Source organism: Biomphalaria glabrata, chromosome 10, assembly GCF_947242115.1.
Source record: "Biomphalaria glabrata chromosome 10, xgBioGlab47.1, whole genome shotgun sequence".
Classification (NCBI taxonomy): Eukaryota; Metazoa; Mollusca; class Gastropoda; family Planorbidae; genus Biomphalaria; species Biomphalaria glabrata.
This window is the reverse complement of record NC_074720.1, coordinates 39,584,923-39,601,872: the sequence shown is the minus strand read 5'-3', so window position 1 is coordinate 39,601,872 and position 16,950 is coordinate 39,584,923. Positions and strand designations below refer to the sequence as shown.

At 36.1% G+C, this 16,950-nt stretch overlaps 1 protein-coding gene across 5 annotated transcripts in view; it reads right to left on the bottom strand.

The window, feature by feature from the left end:
• Positions 1–584: 584 nt before the first annotated feature.
• The window catches only part of LOC106060688 (uncharacterized), a 132,629-nt gene continuing 116,263 nt past the window's right edge, over positions 585–16,950 (bottom strand). For 2 of the 5 annotated variants that reach the window (XM_056043032.1, XM_056043030.1), the window contains exons 4-15: positions 15,410–15,497; positions 13,581–13,696; positions 12,577–12,594; positions 10,567–10,654; positions 6,588–6,703; positions 5,820–5,837; positions 4,808–4,827; positions 3,982–3,996; positions 3,333–3,359; positions 1,970–2,013; positions 1,589–1,611; positions 585–820 (exon numbers count right to left, since the gene is read on the bottom strand). In XM_056043032.1, coding sequence (XP_055899007.1) covers positions 726–820; positions 1,589–1,611; positions 1,970–2,013; positions 3,333–3,359; positions 3,982–3,996; positions 4,808–4,827; positions 5,820–5,837; positions 6,588–6,703; positions 10,567–10,654; positions 12,577–12,594; positions 13,581–13,696; positions 15,410–15,497 — 668 coding nt within the window. In that variant the 3' untranslated portion in view covers positions 585–725. Of the gene's footprint in view, positions 821–1,588; positions 1,612–1,968; positions 2,014–3,332; positions 3,360–3,981; positions 3,997–4,807; positions 4,828–5,819; positions 5,838–6,587; positions 6,704–10,566; positions 10,655–12,576; positions 12,595–13,580; positions 13,697–15,409; positions 15,498–16,950 lie in introns of all 5 variants that reach the window. The other 3 variants (XM_056043029.1, XM_056043033.1, XM_056043034.1) reach the window with 3 other exon arrangements.

Genomic DNA, 16,950 nt, shown 5'->3' with positions numbered 1-16,950 from the left:
TATGTAAATATTCCCATCGATCCTCCAATCTGTAGGGGTAGTTTAACAATCTTTTATTTAAGTAAAGATACATGAGTCAACCTTTTTCTTTTTTTGAAGGGGGCTCTACTCTTCGTGCCAACATTTCGGCGGGCATGATGGAACCACGTCGCGGCCCGGATTTGACCCGCAGGCCGGATTTTGGCCGGATTTTGGGCATCAATGATATAACATATTTTCACCATATTTATGCAAATGGATTTTAGATTTATTTGTAGCTTTTTAAAATGCTTTAAATTCATAGCTAGAGAAAAAATGATTCAATCGGGATAAACCCCAAAATTGATGACATTAAAGCTGCTCACACTACTATACGCTGACGATACTGCAAGTTGAGCTACTTAAGCCAAAGATTTACAGCTAAGTTTAAATATTCCCAATAACTACTGTAAAGACTTTGATTTTGAGTCTATTAAATCAATACTTAGCTAACAGTTTAAATACAAAATATAACATTTGTTATATAATTAACTACGCTACACATACAAACAAAAAGCACAAACACATGAAATACTCTGTGAATAACTATAAATAACTGTTGACACTTATTATCGGATATATTTTGTATTTATTGTTTTTAAGTAATGGATTCGTAAAAAATATTTAAAGAACACTTTAACCGAATTGTAAGTATACAAATTCAGTTGACTGAAAATGCATCACATACAAAATGTATTTATAACATGTTAAGTACAAATGATGCAGAACATCACAGTGAGGTTAATGGTTCCTTCTGAGAGACTTGAAACCTGGGACGTGGGGCTTTCAGTTACAACAAAAACTGAAGAACAAAAATATATATATATCAGTTACGTGCACCCTATAATATAAAAAAACAACATAAATATTTAGTTGCTATAGCAACGTCAACAAACAAAAATGTTAACTGATGACGATCTAGAAATACAACAAAGCTTCGGAGAAAATCTTTAACAATCAAAGTTTTACATACTCACGTTTTTATCAATGTAATTTCATAATATAATCTATGTAGGTACCATATACAGTCTTCTAGCTAATTCATGCAGTTCGATCTTCTATTATTATTATTATTATTATGTTAGAAACGAACGAGTAGTCATTCTCTGGCGCTGCCAGGGTCGAGTTTCGCTAAAGAGAAACAAAATTCATCGTAGTCCCTATATCAATGTCCGCTGAGGAATTTTCTGGTGATGTGGCAGGTCTGCAGCAGCACCGCCCTCTGACAGGCAACGAGAATGTTCCTAGGTATGTTACGGGCCTTGAAGGTGTCTGTGAGGTCAGTTGTTATTACCCCTCGGTTGATATAACAACGGGGTATTTTGTTATTTTGGATAACTTCCATAAACACTTAATCTCAAAGCCTAGGTTCCCATATTTTTGTTGATTTTCCAATTCAGCTTTTCTTAAATCATAATTATTATTATTTAGATATGAAAGAATAGTATTTCTAAATGATCTCTCGACTAGTCAAAAGGTCCAAAACTAGATACTGAATATAAAAGTAGAATGTAAAAACAAATACCAGCTTGCAATGTTTATGTAACCCAGAGTAGTCAGAATGTCTTACCCTTGGTCTTCGTTGTTTCTTCTGGAGGAAAAGAAAAAAACAACACAAGTTACACACAGTAAATATATAACAACAGAAAAAGTGATCTGTCTTCCCACCTCATCTCTAGGTATCAATTGATGCTTTGTCATTTTAGATATATCCCCAAAATCCGAATGAGCAAATTTACACTGAGATATATATATATATATATATATATATATATATATATATATATATATACATATATATATATATATATATATATATATATATATATTACTTTGCCAAAGACCGATGGGTGATTGCGCGGATGGGCAAAACTCAATTGAATTAAATAGAGCACCCGAAAGAATAAATATAGCTTTGGATGAAAATGAATAAAAAAAAATAAAAATAACCTTTTTTTTCCTGTCTTCTTTCTCATCCTTTTTAAGATTTTTAATCTGTAAAGAGAAAAAAAAAAGTCATGTTAACTTCTAATACAGCTGAATTCTGTGGAGGGAGCACAAAGGAAGGTCCGTCCAAAGAAAATCTGGCTGGACAACTTAAAAGAACTGTCACAGCGTCTCTCCGGCGAAAGTGAAGGGACAAATGATAACGAGATGATGAGATTATCAGGTTTTAATTCAACGAGAGAATTTTAAAGACTTGATTTCTCATTTTTATCAAAACATGGAAAAATTATTTTCTAAGAACGTCTACTGTAAGGTGATAAGGTCGAATTCAAACACGTTTTCCACTCTGCCTCTCTTACTCTTGCTGATTCTCACACGACTTAACGTATGTATGAAATGTGTCGTCTTCAACATAACAATGATCTAGTATGGCTGTCTGGGCGGAGGGTATAAGGGCTAGACTCTACTTTGTTCTTCTCGATCGTCCCGGGTTCACATGAAACCAATCATTGTAGAAGGCCTGTACACTGACCCACGACGTTTCAGCCTGTGGGAAGTTTTAGACACATAGCTCGTTTAGAAAGAGTTAATTCGTTTCGAAACAAATTCTGTCCATTAGCTCATATTTTAATAAAAGCTCATATATTTCACCTCAAAGGCCTACATTTCACGTGGGTGTACCTATTGAGTTGAGTGGACTCAGGGACATCATACAATCTCCAAAGAACCAATTTCTCTGCGGCATTTGAGCCCAGGACATTATTTCTGGCAGCCGAGAGGTTTACTTCTCGGGAAGTTATACATAAGTGTGAAACGTTAAGACTTTTGACTGACTTTGGAGTACGTATAAGAAAATAGGTCACACCCTTCGCAAGCCTCCAACATAACAAGGCAAGCCCTAACCTGGAACCCCCAAGGAAAGAGGAAGAGGGGACGGCCAAGGAACACATGGCGCCGCGATTTATGAGCACATGCCAAGCAGACGGGCAAGACATGGGGACAGTTGGAGAGACTCGTCCAGAACCGAGATGTCTAGAGAAAGCTTGGTAGCCTATGCCCCAGAAGGGACCACAGGCAGACATGAGAAGATGATAAGAAGAATGGAATGCAAAAGCAGGGGCGTTCACGTCTGACATGGCGTTGACCCTTCTTACAAGACCTAATTATACGTAGCCACTAGCTGGGAAGTGGCTCTAAAAGTCGCCTGTGACCGATCATTGACCTGTGCAAGGAGTGATGTACGTGAAAGACTATATAAGTCTAATTAAGTCTAATTAAGAATATGTATCAGATAACATGAAGCAAGAAGTTGGTATTGATTGTCTGCGTACAAAATACAATAACACATTGATTCATGCTATACTTACTTTCTTTGTCTTTTTAATCTTTTTAATCTGCAATGAGAATGAAACGAGATTTGCTAATTTTGTTCATTTAGAAACGAAAATAAAAATATATAACAAAAAGTGTTTCTATAGTAACTATACTAAAACAAAAGCGCTAAATTGCCCATGTTTTATTTTCTTTTATTTGACAAGCTAGCAAATGGAGACTCCGCAAACATTAGTCATTAATCTTATATGAGTTTCAAAGGGAAATGTTTCTCTGTCCTTAAGGTCAATGTTTCCCAAACTTTTGACCTAGGGGTACCCCTTTTATAATTTGTGTAATGCGGAGTACCCCTCGCCCTCCCCCCCCCCATACTTTAATTTATTCCAGAACATAATAACTGGGTATTATTTTTTATTTAATTTGCATAGTTAATGAGGTGCAACCCTTAACTCCTGTAAAGTCTTCCGTGCCCCTCGGGGTACGCACACCCCACTGTGGGAAACACTGCCTAAAGTGATAGATCAACATTAAAGTGGTGTAGTTACTTTTTTTTTCTCTACAGACTTTTCTTTAAAAAAAAACTAAATTATCAAAATACTCTCCTCCCGCCTTTTTGTTTCTCCATAATGACACCAAAATAAAGACAGAAATATTCTATTATTAATTGAATGAAGTAATACTCACTTTTGGTATTTTAACCTGCGGAAAAAGATGAAAAGAGTATTTATAGTTTTACTGGCTACACTATATTTATATCATTTTTATATATACTTTTTAGTACTTGTCAACTAGGACTAAAAAACAGAGGTTATCATGGCCATTACATTACTAAGGAACAGCATAGCACCAGGGCTAGATATGTTGTCAGCAGAAATGCTAAAACATTGGGGGCAGTGCACTGTTAACAGAATGACCGATCTCTTAAATCTCTGTTGGCGAACTTCTTAAGTCCTAGAGGACTGGCAAAATTACCAAAAAAAGTTGACCTTACTTAATGCAATAACTGGCGAGGAATCATGTTACTGTCAACCCTTAACTAAGATAATATTGCAACGCCTAAAAGATGCCCTAGACAAAAGACTAAGACCACAGCAGGCTGGATTCCGTAAGGAGAAATCATGCACTGACCACATTATCATAGAACAATCTATCGAGTGGCTATCTCCTCTGTACATGACCTTTGTTGATTTTGAGAAAGCCTTCGACAGTATTGACAGAGACGTAATCTGGAGACTGATGAATCACTACGGAATTCCAACGAAATTCACCAATATCATTAAACAGTTATACGATGACTCATCATGCCAAGTAATACACAATGGTAAGCTGACCAACTCTTTTCAAGTAAAAGCAGGAGTAAGACAGGGATGTATGCTTTCTCCCTTGATATTTTTGCTGGGGGGGGGGAGGCAGGGTAGGGGAGAAAAAATCCCCCCCCCAAAACCCCACCGAAAAATATCCCGGCTACGCCTATGGGTCACAAACTAAATTGAGATAATCTTAAACTTACCTTCTTTTTCTTCTTTGGTTCTGTCAAATACAAACAAACAAGAAATAAACTCAACTGAGCTAGACACTCATGTTTCAATATGAATTTAGTGTAGTTAATATTTTGTGGTGATGGGAAAAGGGTTTTAAGTCAAAAATTATATTAAGTAGAAAATGTTTTAAATGTGGTTTTGACAAAATTAACTTTACTCGTGTTTCTGCCTCAGTAAATACGTGTGTGTTCTTTGATACTGTGTCACATAACCTACCGCACAACACAGATTCTAATCACACATAAAGTACAATTTACACAATAATAAAAACCAAAATTTGGTACAGTCTTGATAGACAAAATAATAATCCATTGTAAGTGAGATCACTCAATGAGAAAGGAGGTGAATATCCATATTGTTTGGAAGTATAGCTCAACTAGGGCGAGATTTTAGTAAGTTGAGGCCCTGGGGGAGGGAAAGTAATTTTGTTGACGCCCCTATTTGAAGACTTTATTTAAACACTTTTTGATTAATGCCTTTAGATTTAAGACACCTTAGAGTACGTGTACATTGAGTCTCAAGTTTCTTTTTTCTTTTTTCATACTTAGTATGCATATTTCTAAAAGCTTTTTTCTATATTTGATGGAGGTCCACATAAAGAGGTAAAGCCATGTCTAGTTTCTCTATACCGCATCACTAAAACCTGCGCTGGTCTGAGAACTGCCAGCAATAACAAATGTAAAGTGCAATTGAAACAAACGATTTTAAATGGCCCACAAATCTTATGAATATATTAAACACAAAGTATAATTAAGATTTAAAAAGGACGACATTAAGGGAGCTATACTTTCACTTCTCCAAAGGAGAAAAATTTTAATACAGTACAAGTAGAGGTAGACATGAGTTCGTATGGGAAATATTAAAGTCTTACGTACAAGTTCATAGAGCCTACATTTGTACATCAAAAATCAGGGTGGCGCTAAAGTGTTAAAGCAAGCTTGACCATTAAGTATGAAACAATTTATTATGAAAATAACTCACCTGACGTAGTGTTGGGACCTAGAAAAAGAAAAGATAATTTTTAAAAACTCGTTATTTTTATTTACAGAGGCAGCAAGAAAAGTTTGTGGGACAATCATCTACAATACAGAGTTGCGTATTAGCCAAAGACATGATTTATAAGTAAAGTAGAGTAAATAAGTTCCCCTTTCAGACCTTGTGTTCTATGGGGCCGATGATGAAAAGGTCATCTGTTTCTTTGGCCTACGTTTAAAGAGGATGTCATGTGGCCAGCACACGACCATACGCCTTTATTTATCCCCAACTAATGTCTAAGTATTTCCAGACCTCTGCAGGAAAGCACATTAATCTAAGCATTAATTAAACATAATTAATCCACACTCGCCAATCGATTCTTAGTTTTTAAAGTGAAAGGCTACTCATAGCAAATATTCACTGAACACTGTACAAAAAAAGGTTCCCCCTTTAAGACCATGCAGTCTAGAGAGCAAATGTAAAGTAGAAATTGTAGATTTATTTATTTAACTATATTATACTATTTAAATTTCCACTACCAAGAAAATAAACTAAATTTATTAAATTATTTATTAAACATTTTTCACTTCCCATTGGTCAGAGAGGCATTGGATAGTTACAAAACTAGATTTGTTATAGAAAAAAAAAAGATATAATAGAATTTATAAATTAATAAATATTAAATTATTATTACAATAAAGGTTATGAACATCGTACAGCTATCGCAAATTCTGTAAAAAAAAAAAGGTTAATGTCTCAAATAAATTCATTTACATTGTGGCAGCATCTGTTCAAGGCCTTGGATTTGCATGTCTATCTGTGCCTTAATGTCTTCCTGAGTGCATTTAGCCCTCACTTCTGCAATACACACTTTCATCTGTCTTACAGCCCTAAAAAAATGATATTGACATTTACAAATATGTACGATGTTTAAAAATCCAAGTTGTTTAAATAAACAAACATGTTTTGTTTAAAAAACCCAAGTAGTTGTAAAACAGGGTTTGCATGAACAGAACATTTCTTCTGTTTACAAAGCTTATACCAACTCACTCTGTCTGTCTGTTTGTCTGTCAAAAGTTTGCACAGGTTACTTTTCCCGCACCCAATCTAGGATCAAGTTAAAATTTTGGACAAATATTTCTATAATATCTGACAATAAATGAACAAAAAAGATAATCATTTAGTTAATTATTTTGTTTGGTATCTCGAACAAGGGTAAGAAATTGTACTTGACTGAAGTGGTAGGCCTATAGCTTAATTATTCCCCTTTATACATCGTCGTCTGAGTCTTGGTGAACCCAACATACAAACTAGGACGAGACTGTAGAAACAATACATAACTTTATAATCTTCCATGTTCGTAGGCTCTCCACTAGCAGAGTGGTTACTGTCTTGGGAAGCTTGAGAAGCCTGAGGAGCCTTGAGCCATGATTTCGAATTCAGGTCATTAGCCCCTTTATTTTTTAATAAATGCTTTTTTTTTTATTGTTGGTCTAGATCAGTGGTTCCCAAGCTTTTTTGTCTCGTAGACCTCTTGCCATGTTTTCTGGTTTTCGGTAGACCCCCTGCTTAACTTACAAATTTTGGAAATTCATCAACATTTTTTTAAAAAGTAATCTCTAGCTTTAGTGGTATGAAGAGTGGAAAAGTAATTAAAAGATACATATTAAGTTATAGAGATCTATCTTTTTTATTGATAGAATTCAAATTTAAACCAATTAAAATAACAATTAATATGAATTGCTTTTATCACCAAACACACTGTTTTTTTCCAGGTTTATCATCCGTCGCTACGGATATTATGTTTCATATAGGAATTATTGTTTTATGAAGTAGTCCTTGAAACATCTAATAATAATTAATTAAATTAATTTGCCTTAAGAATAAATGCAAAAGTTTACGCAAAACGTAGTTTCTTGTGTATTTTTTGATATTTCAAGTCTGGCTCAAACATTGGGTACTCTGAGCTGTTTCCACTAACAGGAGAAGGGACTGTCGCTTAAACCTATAAGTTTCGAGCAGGAAGGGCTCATTAACCTTGGCTTGCTACACACTTAACAAAAATTGAATTCAATACTCTGCAGCCTATACCCAAACATAGGAAATATATTGTTGGTCAACCCTGTGGAAAAATAAGGAGCCGGCGACCCTTAGGCAGTTTGCAGCACACAGTGCTACATCCTGTCAGAGCCTGTTACGCTGCTGATCTCAAACTGTAGGCCTATATATGTCAATTGCAAAGAACTACATAAGAAGCTTTCAATTTTATAACTCATATCACCGATGTGCCCTTGAGCAGTATTGTTGCTTAAAGAAATTCTTTTAATATCAGATGTAGGTTTGTGTAAAACAATTTTTAAACTACAATAGCTGGTAAAAGCAATGTTTAACGGTAGTTTAACCTATAGTGTTTTTCCGTATTTTGCTATAAATAAAGAAATATTGTAAGACGCTCACAAACCATCATCTTGTCTATATGATGTCGAAGTGAGATTGACGTGGGTCTAATCTGAACTTTATCTCTCAGTATTTGAAAGTTTTTTTTTTAATCTTAATGTATTTTTTCAGGGTGGCATCGCCTCAGACGATCGTCCAGAGTAATTGGTTTCGTTTCGTCATAAAAAAAGACACTTAGCCAACTGCTTGTTTGACAAGGAAGGAATGAATCCCAATTTTAAATAATCAACGCTGTACAGTCTACATTAGTTCCATATAGACAAAATTTGGCTAATTAAATAAATATTGAAATAAAATACAACAATTTTTAGTTTGATTATCAGGGTAGATATGTAAAGGATTAACTAAGGTACTAATCATATATTATTGTATTAAAGAAATGCATTAATATGATTTAAAAATTAAATGAAATCCATTTATCGGTGACCCCCGTGGACATGTGGGTGAGAAGCATGAGAAAGATGAAGTATGTTGTTTAAACATGAAATAGGGGACTTCACATTGTTATTCACGGGCTACCATCTGGTCACATGTTTTTTTTGGACCGCATGAGTTGTCTTACGCCATGGTGCATTAAGAGACAGATGTGTTAGGTCTGCAAGTCTAGTATTTTTTTTATAATTGTATAAAGTGAATTCATTTTGGGTGTAAAAATGCTTTTGATGTGATGTAGAATATTCAAGTTATTGGTGGCTGAGATTGCCAACTTATGTTATCAATATTGTGTAATAAAAATCATGTCTGCAATCCCTGGAGTCTGTTGGTAAATCTACACGTTGTGACCTAGCATTAAGATATTTAATTAGTAAAACAAGAACATTCTAACAAGGCCCTAATACAACTCAAAAACACTCATACTATTGAGATGTTACAGGACATCTCAAAGACCCCCAATCAGGGCCGGTCTTAAGCCACTGCAACCTATGCGGCCGCATTGTTCCCCGCACTTTCATAGGCCCCGCGCGAATTCTAGGTGTAAATTATTAAAATAAACCATTTTAACTTAAATTTTTGGAACTCTTATGAAATTTTAAAATATACGAAAAAGTCATGAAAATCTCCTGAAATTATTAAAATCTTCTGAAAACTGATGCAAATCTCCCTAAAAACAGACAAAGTTGTTATTTCTGAGTGTCATTCAATATGGAAAACGCCAATAATACTAGCAATAAAAAAAAACGGCATTGTCAGCTTTCATTTAATAAAAATGTAATAATAAGACGAATTGTAACCAATACAAGAAGTTCAAATTCTTAATTTACTTGAATAGTCACTGGCATACAAATATAGTTCTAAATCTATCTTTAAAAAACAAAAAAACAAAAGCGATATTTTCCTAGTCGTTAGTAAATCTAAAAAGCAGATCTGAATGTTTATCTGCTTTTTGTTGGAAAACTACTATCTACTGTAGATGGCTCGTAAAGTTAATTTGACAGTGGTTTTGTACTTAGTAAAGTATGAATAAAATGCAAAGACTAATTTATTTTCTAATACAAAATCTTAATTTTCACTAATTATTCTTTTCACAACCCAGAATAGGCCCCGCGCTATCCGTTTCGCATAGGGCCCCGCAATCTCTAGGACCGGCCCTGCCCCAAATGTATTTTTTTCACTTTCGTAGACCCCTTAGAAGTCTTCGTAGACCCATGGGGGTCTATATAGACCACTTTGGGAATCACTGGTCTAGATCTATTACAAATTTAATAACATGACTGATCCAAACTAGTTGATACAACTATGCTTAATATAAACTTTGTTGTTTTTTTTTAACGTATTTTTTTAAAATGTTTATTTCTTGTTTGTACTTGGCTGGCTACCATCACGTCAGAGAAGGGAAACAGAATTCAAACTTGTGCTGCATAGCAGCTTTACTCAAACACGGGAAAAGCATTGAAAGTAAACTCCAAGAAAAAAAAAAATCAGGAGCCTGTGACCCTTGGGAAGCTTGCAGCACACACCCTGGCAGAACGTGAGACGCCCCTGATATAAAACTGTATCAGCTACGTATCCATCACTTAGATGGAAAGAGGACATCAAAGAAAGCACGGGCCTGCCATTAAAAGAGGTTCTACCCAAGGCAAAAGTCAGAGAGGAATGGAGAAAGATGGTCGACAATTCTCGGGTTGTGCCCCAATGGTCCAAGGGACTAAGGGATAGGGTACCTGGAGAGGAGAGGTTTACTGCTATGAGGTCGACACTGTTACGACCATGGCTAATGCCAATGCTTTTTTTTTTCATTTCTATCAGACGATTCAAAGTCGCTTCGTGTCTGAACGAGGCTATGGCGTGTACTTACTTGCAAGTTTCTTCGTTTACTATTGAAAGCTGATCCGTGTTATTAGGTGAACATCTCATGATATCGGCAATGCTGCAACCGCCGGAACCTAAAGAAATGAAACAAAACATTTTTATCTTATTACACTACACCCCACTGCCCAACCCTAAAAAAAAATCCTTGCTAAGTGAATATATAAATCTACTATTTATAATATTCTAATGATCAGCATTTAGATCTAAACTTAGAAAACGGTGCGCTAAATGTTTCTGAACATAATTTATCAAACTCTGTAATGAATAGAGCCTAAATACCCGAAGATGTGGAGTATGTTCAAGGGAAATACTTTCTAGTTTTCTAGCCAAATTTATTTTTTATATATAATTATATATAAATTTTTATTAAAACATATCAGCTTCATAAGAGTTTATAATTCCAGCAATAAGTAAATAGAAACAAACGACTTTAAATGGCCCACAAATCTCATGAATAAATTGAACACACAGTATAATTAAGATTTAGAAAGGACGACATTAAGGGAGCCATACATTCACTTCTCCAAAGGAGAAAATTTTTAATACAGTACAAGTAGAGGTAGACATACTTAAGCCTACAGGTACTACAGGATATTGAAGTCTTAAGTAGAAGCTCATAGAGCATACGTTTCTACAACAAACTATCAGGTTGGCGCTAAAGTATTAAAGCAAGCGTGAAAGTCTCCTCGTGTGACCATTCAGTGTGTATCAATGCGCTTTACCACTCAGCCACCCCGCCTCCCCTTCACAATGTTGGCTGCTATAGTTTATTTATTTCTACAGAAACGTTTTGATCTATGTGGCGCATATCCCAGCAGTACCATAAAGTAGGATAAAACAATGACCAATACACGTTTGTAATTTTTGCATTGGTCAATGAATCAAGAAAGAATTAATAACTCCTCTCTTCTATTTCCACAAAGTTTAGTAAAAAAAAAGGTAAGTTCCCTTTTTAGACCTTATAATCCATGGATTGTGTCTGTTCGCCTCTTCTGCAGACAGAAAAAGCGATGGGAGGACAACATTAAAGAATGGACAGGCCTGCCATTGAGAGAGGTTCTAAACAAGGCAAAAAAAAAGGGAGGAATGGAGAAAGACGGTCGACAAATCTTGCCTGGTGCCCCAACGGTCCAACAGACTAAGGGATAGGAAATAGGAAATCCATGGATCAGGTATCCATTAAAGTCTCGTGAATTCAGAGACGTCCTTAAAATACAAAAGTTTAAAATCACGAGCCAGTTTGAAAGCAAAGTGATTGACAACGTCCAATTCAACATAACGTTGAATTAATTAGAGCATTAAAGGTCGAAGTTCAAATTGTAGATTTATTTACTTAACTATACTATACTATTCAAATTCCCACTACCAAGAAAATAAACTAAATTTCTTAATTTATTTATTAAACATATCACACTGGTAGAAAGGCAACTTATGTAATGAAAAACTAATAAGTATTTACTATGAACATACTCTACAGTATCGGGTATTTAGACATTCAGGCTCCATTCATTGTCCAAAATTTCAACATTACAGAGTTTGATAAATTACGTTCAGAAACATTTTGCGCATTGTTTTCTAAATCTAATTCTAAGTGCCTATCATTAGAATATTATAAATGGTAGATTTATATATTCGCGTAACCAGGATTTTTTTTCGGGGGTAGGCAGTAGTGCTATGTTCGTCGTGTTCCATTTTTTAAACTCTAACATTCATAGTTATGAAGAGCAAAATAATCCCGCTTCTCTACAAGATGCATACAATCATTAAATGAGGTATTGTTTTTATTTTTAAAAAAGTATTAATTTTCATAAGTCTCTTTTCCAATTTAATTTTCTGTTTTTTCTCATTTTCTTTTTGTCTCTCTTTCTCTCACTCTCTCTCTCTCTCTCTCTCGCTCCAACAAAAAATCAAGTTGGCTCTAAAGTATTAAAGCAGACGTGAAAGTCTATTTGTGTGACCATTCAGTATGGAACAAGTTATTATGAAAATAACTCACCTGGCGTAATGCTGGCACCTAGAAAAAGAAAAGATAATTTTAAAAAAAAAGTTTGTTTTATTTACAGAGACAGCAAGAACAGTTTGTGGGACAATCATCTACAATACAGAGTTGCGTATCAGCCAGAGACATGATTTATAAGTAAAGTACAGTAAATAAGTTCCCCTTTTAGACCTTGTGTTCTATGGGGACGATGATGTAAAGGTCATCTGTTTCTTTGGCCTACGTTTAATGAGGATGTCATGTGGCCAGCACAACGACCAACCGCCTTTATTTATCCCCAACTAATGTCTAAGTATTTCCAGACCTCTGCAGGAAAGCACATTAATCTAAGCATTAATTAAACATAATTAATCCACACTCGCCAATCGATTCTTAGTTTTTAAAGTGAAAGGATACTCATAGCAAATACTCACTGAACACTGTACAAAAAAAAAGGTTTCCCCTTTAAGACCATGCAGTCTATAGAGCAAATGTAAAGGCCGCCTGGTTCTCTTTTACTTTGGCCAACGGTTAGCGAGGGTGTCATGTGGCCAGCATAATGACCAACCGCCTTTACTCTTTCCCAAACCAATTCTAATGTTAGGTACCAATTAGAGATAGGAGGAGCCCTAAAGATCCCGAAATAAAATATCAATGTTCACCGGGATTCAAACCCCGGACCCTCCGGTTCTGAGGCCAAGCGCTTTACCACTCAGCCACTGCCCCTCCCCTTAACAATGTGGGGCTGCTATAATTATTTTTTTTCACAGAAACGTTTTGATCTATGTGGTGCATATCCCAGCAGTACCATAAAGGAGACTAAACAATGACCAATACAGGTTTGTAATGTTTGCATTGCTCGATGAATCAAGAAACTAAAAGCCTAGATTTGTTTCATTGTCTCTGTTAATTCTTATTAAACTATTATTACAATAGAGGTAGGAAGCTCAACATCATTCAGCTATCACAAACTTTGAACTAAAAGAAAATAGAAGGTTTATGTCTCAAAAACATGCATTTACATTGTGTCAGCAAGTAATCAGCGAACTGGATTTGCATGTCTATCTGTGCCTTAATGTCTTCCTGGGTGCATTTAGCCCTCACGTCTGCAATACACACTTTCATCTCTCTTGCACCCCTAGAGAAAAAAAAACATCTTGATATAGACATTTACAAATATGGACAATGTTTAAAAAACCCAAGCTTTGTTTTTAAAATTTAAGTTGCTTTTTTAAACTGGTTTTGCAAGCACAGAACATTTCTTCGTTTTTGTTGTTGTTTTTTTTATATATATACAACACTTATATCAACTCACTTTGTCTGTCCGTCTGTCCGTCTGTCTTGTCAAAAGTTTGTACACGTTATTTCTCCAACACTCAATCTCGGATCATGTTGAAATTTTGGACAAATATTTCTTCTACCTGACAACTCCAGAACCAATAAAAAGTAATAACCAATCCGTTTATTAATTATAAAGATTTAATTAATTTGTATGGTATCTCCAGCAAGGAAAAGAAATTGTAATTGACTGAAGTGGTGTAGAGCTGAATTAGTCCCCTTTATACATATTGTCGTCTGAATCTTGTTCAACACAACATAAAAAAAATATTGAGACTATTGAAACAATAGATAACTCTACAATTTTCCATGTTCATACGCTCTTCGCTAGCAGAGTGGTTACCGTGTTGGCTTGGGAAGCCTAAGAAGGCGTGAGCCATCAGTTGGAATTCAGGTCATTAGCCCTTATTCTTTTTTTTTTATAAATGCTTAGTTATTGTAAGTCTAGACTTATTATAAATTTAATTACATGACTGATCCAATTTAACGGATACAACTCTTTGGCATTTTACGTCTCATGATAACACCTTTTCCCTTTGCAACTTCTTGTGTGACTAAAGAGGCCAATCCTTGATACACAGCTGCGGTCACAGGTTGGGCATATGTAATCACCAGACGCCGTTGCATTTTCACCCTTCTTTCTGCTTCTGTTGTGTATGACATCTGCAATCCGGGACCCTTTCTTTATGCTCTCTCTCTCCATGTGGATCTATCCAGTGCCACCTCTTCCCAGCTGCCAGTGTCGATTTCGAAGAGCCTCATGTCGCGTTTGCATGCATCAATATACCGTATATGTGGGCGACCAGCGGCTCTCCTGCCTTCTGTTAGATCGCCATACAGAATGTTTTGTGGAAGTCGACCTACTGGCATTCTACGAAGCCAGCCGAGCCAAAGCGTCTGCTGCTGAAAACACACCGGATGTTCTAGCTCCCTGTGCTTCGTAGCACTTCCTCCTTGGTCTTTTTACGGAGACAGCTATGCTTAATATATAGGCGTTATTTTTTAACGTATTTTTAAAAAATGTGTTTGTTATTTGTACTTGGCCTGCTATCCACGTCAGAGAAGGGAAACTGAATTCAAACATGTGCTGCCTTGCGGCTTTACCCAAACACGGGAAAAGCTTTGAAAGTAAACTCCAAGACTCCAAGAAAAAAAAATCAGGAGCCTGTGACCCTTGGGAAGCTTGCAGCGCACACCCTGGCAGAACGTGAGACGCCCCTGATATAAAACTGTATTGGCTACTTGCCCATCATTTAGATGGGAAAAGAACGTCAAAGAATGCACTGCCCTGCTACTAAAAAAGGTTCTATCCATGGCAATTGTCAGAGAGGAATGGAGAAAGATGGTCGACAATTCTCGGGTTGTGCCCCAATGATCCAACAGACTAAGGGATAGGGTGCGCGACGAGAAGTAGTTTACTGGTATGAGGGCGACACTGTTGGCTAATGCCAATGCTTTTATTTCATTTCTATCCGATGATTCGTGTCTGATCGAGGTCATGGAGTGTACTTACTGGCAAGTTTCTTCGTTTAGTGCTGGAGGCTGATCCATGTTTTTAGGTGAACATTTCATGATATCGGCAATGCTGCAACCACCGGAACCTAAAGAAATGAAACAAAACATTTTTATCTTCCAGAGTTTCCATTTTTAGACACAGAACAAACTATTATATATGCTGGTTGGGGCCTTTTTGTGAGAGGAAGAGAGATAGAGAGATAGAGAGGTAGGAAATGAAAGGGAGAGGGAGATAGTAAAAGAATTGGGAAAGAGAAATAAAAAAGATAGGTGGAGTGAGAGAACGAGAAAGATACAAAAAAAGAGAAGAAAGAGAATTATTAGAAAAGAGAGAGACTTATGAAAATTAATTATAATAAGGCTTGTTTTGGATTCCGAAGATTAGCGAGGAATGAAGTACTTCCCGTGGCTACGCAGCCCCATCTGTGACCTACATATTTTGACACATCCATGGCAAACATTTTAATCAGAAGAGCTTTTTATAACTATGAGTGTTAGACTTTTAAAAAATGGAACTTATTATACTACACCCCGCTGCCCACCCCCGAAAATAAAATCCTGATTAAGCGAATAAATAAATCTATTATTTATAATATTTTAATGATAGTCAATTAGATCTAGACTTAGAAGCTGGTTCGCAAAATGTTCCTGAACATAATTTATTAAATTCTCTAATGACTAAGGTCGAAATACTCGAAGATGTAGAGTGTATATTTTCTAGTTTTCAAGCCAAATTTTTAATTACTTTTTTTATGTTCAATATGAAAAAAATATATAGGTCAAACTAGCGTTAGTAACTCTTTTTTCTGGCGATAAGACAAGCTGTCAAATTTCTAGCAAAATCGTTATATACGTTTTCAAAAATCGCACCCACCCTCTCTTTGCCCACCTAGATGGTATTGCCCACTCCGAAAGTGTGAATGTTATGGCTTTTTCAGTCGCGGGGCAAATTCGGATCATCTCATGGAAATAAGATGAATGCCTGGGCATTAGCTGTGGTTGGAATGATTTCGCTCACATATTAGTTCCCTCCTCTCCACGCAGCTGATGTATCAGTTCCCCCATCTCCACGCAGCTGATGTATCCAAAAGAAAGGCAAGTGCCGATACAGTTTTGGGGTCAGCGTCGTAGCAGGATCTGCCAGGGTGTAGCTCTGAATGCTGCAAACTGCCTTAGGGCCGTCGGCTTCTGATTTTTCCTCAGAGATGACTCCCGAAGCCTTTCTCACGTTGGGTATAACTGCAAGGCAGCAGATGTTTCAATTCAGAGATTTCCTTATCCTAGGTGAGTAGCCAGTTGCTCGCCTTCGCCCCTTTTCTTGTTTGTAAAAACAGTTCCTTCGGACTCAGTATCTGAGCCACGAATGAATGCCAAAGGTTTGGACTGGTTGTCAGAGGCTATTTGAGACGCTTGACATTAGGAAGCATTTTATAGGTAGTGGAATGCTTACATCCATTACGACTACCGGTAATGATAACTTTGCGAAACCATAAGAGAGTAACATGAATAGAGGTAATTTACGAAAACGAAAAAGGGTGA